Source organism: Drosophila biarmipes, chromosome 2R (assembly GCF_025231255.1).
Source record: "Drosophila biarmipes strain raj3 chromosome 2R, RU_DBia_V1.1, whole genome shotgun sequence".
NCBI lineage: Eukaryota > Metazoa > Arthropoda > Insecta > Diptera > Drosophilidae > Drosophila > Drosophila biarmipes.
Window position 1 is genome coordinate 10,078,374 of NC_066615.1, and position 9,396 is coordinate 10,087,769.

At 47.4% G+C, this 9,396-nt stretch overlaps 1 protein-coding gene across 2 annotated transcripts; it reads right to left on the reverse strand.

Annotated features, from left to right (window-relative positions):
- Nucleotides 1-321: 321 nt before the first annotated feature.
- On the reverse strand, nucleotides 322-8,700 carry LOC108029932 (paired box pox-neuro protein). Of its 2 annotated transcripts, XM_017102427.3 has the most exons (5): nucleotides 8,507-8,700; nucleotides 4,865-5,321; nucleotides 3,888-4,028; nucleotides 3,739-3,818; nucleotides 322-1,683 (listed from the first exon to the last, which is right to left on the reverse strand). In XM_017102427.3, the coding sequence occupies exons 2-5, from the start codon at nucleotides 4,875-4,877 to the stop codon at nucleotides 631-633; spliced, it is 1,287 nt and encodes a 428-aa protein (XP_016957916.1). In that variant the 5' UTR covers nucleotides 4,878-5,321; nucleotides 8,507-8,700; the 3' UTR covers nucleotides 322-630. The 2 variants fall into 2 exon arrangements, with proteins under 2 accessions (XP_016957916.1, XP_050743491.1); XM_050887534.1 differs by lacking the exons at nucleotides 3,739-3,818; nucleotides 3,888-4,028.
- Between the last annotated feature and the right edge of the window lie 696 nt (nucleotides 8,701-9,396).

Genomic DNA, 9,396 nt, shown 5'->3' on the forward strand with positions numbered 1-9,396 from the left:
GCCGCGGATGCCGCCGACCACCGGCGCACTGGTGCAAAACACTTCATTTATCATCATTTAAATAGGTATCTCGGTACAATTTACTCGAGTTTCGAGGCAGAAAATTTCTCAACATTTAATTCACCATTTAGCAAATTTATGGCCTTTCAAAATTAAATTTTCCAGATACTTGAAACCTTAAACATTTTATTGCTCTAGCATAGCAAGCTGCATGATAAAACATCCTTCAAAATAACTTATCCGTATAATATTCCCATCCCCTAACCCCAAAAGTTATGAAACATTATTTTTACTCAGCACAAATACTAGTATTGTTTTATTTAAATATTTTATTATATTATCACCCCACTTCACCAATATTCAAACCCATCATAGTTTGTGGAACATAAATTAATACAGTTTCACGGTTACTTAAGTCCAGCGATTTGTTCACTTCAAAAACATCATTATCAGAGATCCAGTTTCGGAGAGAAGGCAGTGGGTAGGTCGTACAGCACTGGAAATTCAACTAATTCGTATTCCACTTTCGGTAAAGATGGTGTTGGTTTCGGGTGCGTTTAGGATTAAACTAAGTAGCTATATATACACAGATCAGAAAGTGGGTCAGTGGAGCGGAAAGAGCCCGGGGATTCAGTTGACCACCTCCACGCTGCAGTCCTCCTCCTCCTGCTCGTCCTCTCCCTCGGCGGGGTCCTCATCCTCTGGCACTTCCAGGGGCGGGGGAACTGGACTATCCTGGCTGCTTTCGCAGCTGGAACTGGACTCCAGGCACTCAAGTCGACTGCTGTCCAGGCGCAGACGTTTCTCCGGCTTCTTCAGCAGCTCCTCGATGGAGTAGGGATTCCGCTTGCGACTGTGGCTGAGCGTCGAACCCGGAGAAGCCTCAGGAGCAGAACCAGCTCCATTGCCCCCGCCAGAAGCGGTTAGTGAGAGTGCTGCCGGGGAGGACTTGCCGGAATCGCAGTCGCTGAGTGCATCGCCGGCGGCTCCGGGAGTTGAGAGATCTATGGAGCTCTCCGACTTGGTGAAGCCACCCATGGCCGATGTGGAGGAGGCGGCCGCCGCAGCCATGGCATGGGGCAAGTAGCCGCCGGCGTAGGGCAGGAACTGGCCACCCGAAGCGGCCGCCTGGGCCTGAATGTGCGCCTGGGTGTAGTACAGCAGGGAGGGATTCCACAGCCAGTGCTTGTGCAGAGCGGAGTAGCTCAGATCCAGGCCAGAAACGCTGGGATTTAGGCCGTGGTTGTGGCCATGCCCCATGGTGGGCGGCATTTTGGGAGCGGGTTTGATGGGCATCTCGCCGGCGGCACTCATCATCAGCGCCGGCGGTTTTGCATAGCGAGCGACGGAGGGCGTGGCTGCCGGAGTGGGCGGGGCCACGGTCACCGGAGGGGGAGGAGCTTGGGGGCCATAGCCATTCGGTGGACCGCTGCCCGCCTGATGAGCCGCTGCTGCCGCCGCCGCCGCAGCTGCGGCTGCCGCATTCTGCTGACTGGAGGTCATCTCGTCAGTCCACAAGCCGCTGTTGCGCAGAATCCGGTTGATGGAGCTGATCGAGGGCACCGAGCTGGGGTCGCAGACCCGCTGCTGCTGCAGCTGCTCGCGAATCTCCCACGCGAACATGCCGCTGTTCTCCTCCTTCAGCCGGATGATCTTCTTGACCACGGTGGGCGTGGCCACTTGCTGGAAGGAAAGAAAGGTTAGTGATTAAAATGAATTCGAGATTGAAAAAAACCTATACGAATTCTGACTTTATTGGTTAATTGTGATCGCTAGAAATATATTAGAAAAGGGCAATCTAACATATTTCTAACGATCACAATTGACCAATAGTTTTCGGCCGTTTTCAAACTTAAAGTAGGTTTTGGCTTAGAGCCTACGTTTAGTTCAACATACGTAAGAGAAAATGGCCCCTACGTAAGGTTAATTGTAAATTTCTCTACATTTTCTGTTTCAAAACCTGCTTTTGCCTAAACAAGCGGACGTAAAAACGTCTCACAATCTTGGATTCTTTTTGTCACTATAAAATAAGTTACTCATAAAAATGTGAGGAGTAACCCTCGGTTACATGCTTTTAACCCCTTTATTCTCAGGTGTCTCTACGATTAATTGCCGTGAAATTCAATTGTGCTCTAAACTAAACCAAAGTGCATTGCAACAATTGCGAGGGCTGACAGCGAACACGGCCACGCCCCTTTCAGCTGTCATGTTGGCGAAGAGATTTGCATCGGACCCACAGCGGTGTTGTACCTGCCTTTTGCATATGTTAATTTGTACGAGTATTTCAAAGGACCTTCCTGCATTTTCGCTGGCGCCCGCTCCTCACGTGTGACGCGGCAATTCATTAAAAATTCATAAATACGCTTTAGGGGGTTTATCGATGGGCATGGGGCTTCGAGGGTCGGAGGCCCCTCCGGCGCAGCAGGCTTGCATGCCAGATCTTATCGGACATCTACACGCGCGCTCACTTTTTGTAACCACTGTCCTTGCGCCCAACCCCCCTTTTTCCATGTGTCAAAGGGGAAGTGGGAAAGTGGGACGGGGGCAACTTCTTTATTGACCCACCGTAGGTGTTAAATGCGCGTTTTGTTCGGGCGAGCGAGTGCAGAGCGCTTATTGAATCACCACGTAAGCGGGTGGGCAACCCATGGGGTGGGGGTCACCGCCGCTCGCCGGGCACTGTGCACTCGGTGGGCGGTGCAACTACCGTTAATTAGGCGTTCTGTTCCGTCGGCAAACATCGCACCTGAGCGACTGTTTTCCCAGTCGAAGGCGAACCGGAATGGGGAGGATAGTTCCAGGGATTGAAATTGGGAAATACCCTTGGTGAGATGTCTGGAAAACCCTCATGAACCTAGTTTATCATAGAAAGGATAGACTTTGAACTGAAATAAACTTATACTAATAATAATAATTGTAGAAACTATAAAAATCAAATGATTAGGATTGTCCTTAGTTTCTATATACATCTTTAAATCACCATGCAACATTCGTTTGCGATGATCCTTACTGTTCAAAATATCATTGACTGACCCAATAATCCCAATAATTTAAGTATTGAAGCTTTAATATCGGTATATTATCTCATGTGTTAAAAATCGTCATAAATATGTTGTAGCTATCGTAGCTGCATGGGCTGCAAAATAACAAATATCTTTACAATACCCTTCTGGAAAGCGTTAACTGCGCTGCGTATGGGCCGTGATTCGGTGTTATCGCGTGGCTGATTCCATAACCCAGTGCAATCACCACTATCACCGGGCCATTGTCGTCACCTTTTGGGGCCGTGAAGCGAGCAGCGGCTTAAACGGTAGCAGCCACACTTGATTGGGCGTGCGAACTGGACAGGTGGCTCCGACCAGGTAGCCCCAGCCCACCTATGCCACCCAGCCATCATCATCGGGCGGGCGAGATTGATTTGCTGCGCTCCCTCCACTCGAATGCCCTGTCCCACTACCACCGCTACCACTCCTCCTCCGCCCACCTGCCACTCCCACGCGGCCATAAAAGCTGTCATCGGAGTACGAGAACATGTAAACTAGCTGCTGGTTACAATGCTTATCGGGGCTATCTGTTTCCGTGTATCTGAGATACTTTATGGATTTACTGCTGTGCGTTTGATTTTTATATAATCGTTTGTTGATTTCATGCACCACATCAGACCACATGTGGTTTCCCGTCCCCCCAGATCTGGTTTCCATCCCCGGCCCATTCTTTTTCCACTCGGAATCCACTTACCTTGGTCTTGCTCCCGCCGATGGAACCGGGTCGGATGGAGCCCGTCTCATAGAAGCGCGTCAGTATTTTGGAAACGCAACCTGTCAAAGGAGAACAGAGAGCAGTGTGCTGTAGCTAGAAGCTAGGAGCATAGTCTTTGCTGAACTCACCATGGGAAACCAGGAGCTGGCGGGATATATCACAGGGCCTCACGCCGCACAGGGCCAAGTCCACGATCCTGCGACGCACGCAGTCCGGAAGGGGACGCCCATTCACAAACACTCCACCCAGTTGGTTGACTCCGGCTTGACCTGAGAGGATCAATGGAAAAAATGTTTTTTTTTAGATTTTAAATCTTGATGTAGGCCAGAGCAAATAATTTTCTTGATCTGCATTCCAAAATCCTATTTATGAACCTGTGCTTCATCTATAGATTAAGATCTCAAAATACTTTAATGAATTTCAAGAAACAGCAAGGATCTTTATTTTAAAATTAAAACATTATTTAGTATATAGGTATATCTTTAAACAAAAAGGATAGGTAAATGAAATATATAAGTACTTTTAAATCAGGATATTTTTAAGTTAGGTGGGTATTAAAGAATATATTAAAGTAATATATACTTTTTTGAAACAAACTATATTATCAAAAAATCTATAAAAGAAAGAATCTATAGAAGAAATATATACTTTTTTGGTAAAAAATCTTCATGGAACAAACTATATTTTTTAATGAAGCAAATACTATAATTCACGGAATCTAACTTTAACCCTATTTACTTAAGCATTTCAACCCTAAATATGTTGAGGAAGAGTTTACCAGACCAACATTTAAAGTTTATGGTTGGAAACCTAGGTTCCTAAGCATCCCTATAAAGCGGGCAAAGCCGGGAAGATTTACAATATACACACGCGTATGGGCCAAATAGTCGTGGTTTGGCAACCGCCCTGTTGACTTGGCTAATCTCTTTCCAACCTTCCCCAACTGGCGGTCGTAAACGAAGGCGGCAAAAGTGCGCCAGTAATAACCGCGGCTCTGTGTGGGACCTGAGGTATTCGAGAAGTCGGGGGGCGGAGAAATGGGGACCGGAGATCGCATCTGGCGCTTTCGGTTAATTTCCTCTCGGAGTTCATTAGCGGGACTCACCTGTATGCGGCATGGCTGAAATGTGATCAACAATTCAATTCAATCCAATCCAATTCAATCCGAAAGTGATTCGATACGATCCGATTCGATCGGTAGTCGCTCGCGGCCGCTTAGCCTCCGTAAAGTATTTTGGTTTATTTGCTGATGGCTGTTTGTTTTTAGTTTTTAGTCGTTTTTTGTTTTGTCTTTCGTCCCGTTGCCGCGGCTGCTGCTTAGTTAATCGCTGAATTTTAATCAAATTTCAAGCAAGAACGTCATAAAAACGCTTTGATGGATGTCGTCGTGGTCGCCGGGCTATTAGGATGCTCAGTCTCAGACCTGTGTGCTCGGCTCTGGGATGCTGGCGGCCCACTCCCCGAAGACTTTTTACGGCTTCCACGAAATCGGACGGCGTCCAGGCCGGGCCAGAACCGATCCAATACGATCCGATCCAAGTGCCGCGCTGAACAGTGAAAATCTAGTAAGGAAAATACATAAAACTTAATTATTTTATAAAACTACGCGGCTGGGAGTTTAATGTGCAGTGGTTTATGTGCCCAATGGCCATGTCCACCGGTGACCACTGACCACTGACCAGTGACCAGTGCCAGGGAGTATCTCAAATTAGCTGCTTATCAGGCACATTCCCGGCGCAGCGTGAACGGCTGGCCCATTATCGAGAAATACCCCCTCGCCATTTGGGCCAGGTCTTAAATGGTATGCAGTGTGCCCAGCACGCCTAACTATAGAGTATGCAAATGCCAGGGGTAACAATTAAAATGAATTTTGGCCAATTGCTCATTTCGTTAAATATGCCACCGAGAGCCGAAAGAGATATGCAAATGGGCTTTCAGCACCACCGACTTGCGGCCGGTGGTTTCCGCTTCCTGTTTTCCCTACCGCTTTTTTGGCCAGGATTTGGGCCTGTCGCCGGGCTGTCAGAGGCATGAAAACGCGCTGAAGAACCGTATAAATCAAAAACTGTAACTGCCAGCGACCGCCGAGGGTCCACACTTTGTCATGGCCATGTTATTATTATGGAATTCACATTAGATTTAATTGCCGAGCCCGTAGTCCTGTGCCCTTGCCACTTTTCAGCTCGTAAAACCGCCGAAATGCGCGTGTTAAGCCACCGAACCGCCGCACGCACCACATACTCCCCCTTTGAAGTCGAAAAAAAACATAGCCGAACGAGAAAACCGAAAAAGAACTCGAAATTAAGTTGTTCATTAGGTTTTTTGGCCCTCCTTAGTCTCAGTTTCAGTTTCAGTCTCAGTTTTTGCTTTTTTTGGTTACCCTACCGCTCACCGCGAACGGGAAACTCGTGCTGGCCGTTAAGGCCATAAAGTTCGCAGTTGGACTGGCCCCGGGCCAAGATTTGGCCGGCGGCTCGATAAGGATTCCATTTCATCGGTCTGGTACTTTGTAGAAAGTGAAATAGACATTCCAAATCCAATTTCAGCAGTGCTGAAAGGGTTAATTTCCCCGCTGGCGTGCCGCTCGCCCATTTCGCTGGAATGTTTTGGCCCAATCGAGGCCAGTGAGCAGTCGAAACTAAATAGTTCCGGACAGGTGCCAACCCCTAGAGGTTTTGCCCCTACCTCAGTTCACCCACCCATGCTTTTGGGCTCTTTCCTGCTTGAAAATTACAATGAAGCTACCACATTAACCTCACACTTAACCAGTGGTTAAACCTTCTGACATTTGCCTATGTTTTGACTAGCTGACGGCATAAAATTTATTTATAAGTCTCCTATATTACCTTATCTATGAAATGACCAAGTAGTGACGGTATGGTTCTTAACGAAAGTGTAGAGAATCCCCTTTTATTTTTACAGACCCTAAAAAATGCAAATGCGGTTTTTTCAGAGCTTCAACTGCTACAAGGTTTATTTTAAAAATGATCTCGAGCTTAATGGCGAGTTATATATAGAGTTGTGGCTAATCCAGGCCTTTCGCGAGAAGCTTATTCAGGTTTTAAGGGGGGAGAATATACCGATACATTATATCCCACAAGTGCCACCGATTTCTCCGCAGACTTCCACTCGTAAGTCTCAATTAGCTGCGAGCACATGTCAGGCGGAACAGACATAAAGACCGATAGAAATTAGTTTAACATACAATAATTTAAATGCGTGCGATTACCGAAAGTGGAACCGACAGGTTGGCCGAGCTTCTGTTTCGGATTTGGATGCGGATCGCGGCGCTCTCCTGTCCCTGTCTTCCCTGTTTTTTTCCCATCTCGAGACCCCCGCGGATCGGAGCGATCGAAGCCGGACCGAGCCGGGGCATTAAGAGCCGCTAATTAAAATAAAAAAATTATAATAAAACGTACGCTTCACCATTTGAATATGATTAGCGCGCTCTTTCTGGACCACGCTTAAGTAAGTTGTCCGGCGGCTCGTTGGCTTAGAAAGCTCCCGAATCAATGGGCCATAATGGTATAATGGCAGCCAGCAAAGACGGCATGACAAAGAATTAATTAGCATACGATTTTTGACTTTTGTCGCTCGCCGGACTCGCCGGACTCGTGGGAAAACTAAAGTCCGCGGCCCAAAGGCAGTCATCGATCTGCCGGACGATCGATTGGGCCGCTTTAAATGACTTATCTCGCTCCGGCGGAAGTTCAATTGGCCGTGGTTTTGCATTGCAAATTCGATCCGCCATCCGGTGGCTCTTCATCCACCACTTCATTCACAATATGAATATGGGACCAGCCACATTGAATGGGGATCGTTCCGTTCCGACCCGATCCGTTAGGCCAGATCGTCGTTCATTAAGAAATAAGAAATAAGCCGCTGGGCAGGGGGCTAAGGGAGTCTGAGACCGATGTGTCGAACACGATAAGCAAATATCGTTATTAAAGCCTTTCAAAAAACGCCGCAACCTGCTCGGGAGCGACTCGATTTAATGATTTAGTTGTTGAGAAAGCAAATTATGCGCAAACAAATTGATTACGATCGTTTATGGTGGCCATTATAGGCAGGTCGATCGGTGCGGCCTGGTCTTAATTAAGTCGCCGATAAGTCACCGTCGTTAGCTTTTGTCAAGCGATGGAATATGGCTGAGGTTTCGGGGGCTTAGCCGATTACAATGCGTCTGGTCTCGCAAAGCAATGTGTGTTCTCTTAGCCAAGTTCAAGTGCAGCGATTTCATTACACCTTATCAGGTGTTGAACAGAGAACTAGATAACACATCTGGCGGAAAATCACCTCTGCAATAGATGTAAGCTGAAAGCCTGTTCAGCGAACTAATAAAGTGTTTGACTTGAAAGCAACTATCTGTGTAACTACAACTATTAAATATATTTTTTGTGTCCAGAAACTGAGTAGATTGGGTTTTTTATAGATTATAACTCTCCATTTTAGCTTTGCTTGATTGTAAACCTTTACTTACAGTCGGTTGCAAACTAATTATTACTAAATTTAATAAATGATTCTATTCAAATTGTTTGCTAAGAATCAGGCAACGTTATCGCAAACTAGCATTCTTTGTAAAAGCAGTACGATCTTTAAAATTCATCACCAAGCCCCCATTTATAGCAGAGGGGTAATTAAAAGATGAAAGATTGCCCATTTTAAATATATCTTTAGAGCTTATTAAAGCAGAATAAATTTCGCAGATAAGCCAATGTTTAAGATGGTGTTTAAAGAGTCAGCTCACCTTAACCTCGGAGCACTCGAATCGCCGGCTATCCACAAACTTGGCTACTGAACACGAATCCTTTGAGCACTTGAGCACTACACTTTCCGCTCGAGTTTTGCATGCACAGTGGGCTTATCCCGCGGATATTGGCCGATTACCCAGTTCAGAGGCGCGACGGCAGATGATTCTTATTTGCCTGGTGGTTTTCTTGCTTTTTCTTATTTATTGGCTGTTTGCGGCGCGACGCACCTTGTCACTCGACCGTCAAAAATTCGACTAACTGCACGCGAATCGCGGGGCCGGCGCATCGATGCGATCAATTTGGTGGCAGTTGAAGTGGCTGCGGCTGTGGAAGTGGAGAGTTGGCTTCGTGCCTCGCCCGCGGTCCATCAGCCGACGATTTCTACTGAGGCGCCGCCAGGCAGAGCGGGCCAAAACGCCACCGAAAAGCCGCAGCTCACTCACACACTCGCAGTTCGGGGTCCGCACACACTGCCACAAGCGTTCACGGACCCACGGACGCACCGTTTTTCTGGTCTAACCGGTTTTTCACGGCTGCGACGGCCACGGCAGTTCCAGCCCCATTTGGCCCACCGCCAGCCAATGAGGGCCCATCCCCGAGCGGGCTCGCTGCGCATGCGTCGCCCGCTGCGCCGACGGAGCGCTGCCATTGGCCAGCAGTCGCAGCCGTGGCGGGGGCCAGGTGACACGTCCTCCGGGAGCGAAATCGACACGGGCACAGTGGGTCAGGTGTGGAGAGGCCATTGGGTTAGGTCTACGGTTTACGCAATCTTAACAGGTACCAAAGTTACATTTAAGTTATTGGTATCAAGGAAAAAGTTATTATCTGTAAAGGTGTTTTAAAAGTAGGCGCTCTCCTAACTATATCTATATAAATATATGTTACT

What these genes read in the sequence shown, in the direction of transcription:
- LOC108029932 (XM_017102427.3), bottom strand. An exon ending in CCAGCTCCTGGTTTCCCATG is followed by an intron (nt 3,819 to 3,887) that starts GTGAGTTCAGCA and finishes CTCCTTTGACAG; the next exon opens with GTTGCGTTTCCAAAATACTG. An exon ending in TCGGCGGGAGCAAGACCAAG is followed by an intron (nt 1,684 to 3,738) that starts GTAAGTGGATTC and finishes CTTTCCTTCCAG; the next exon opens with CAAGTGGCCACGCCCACCGT.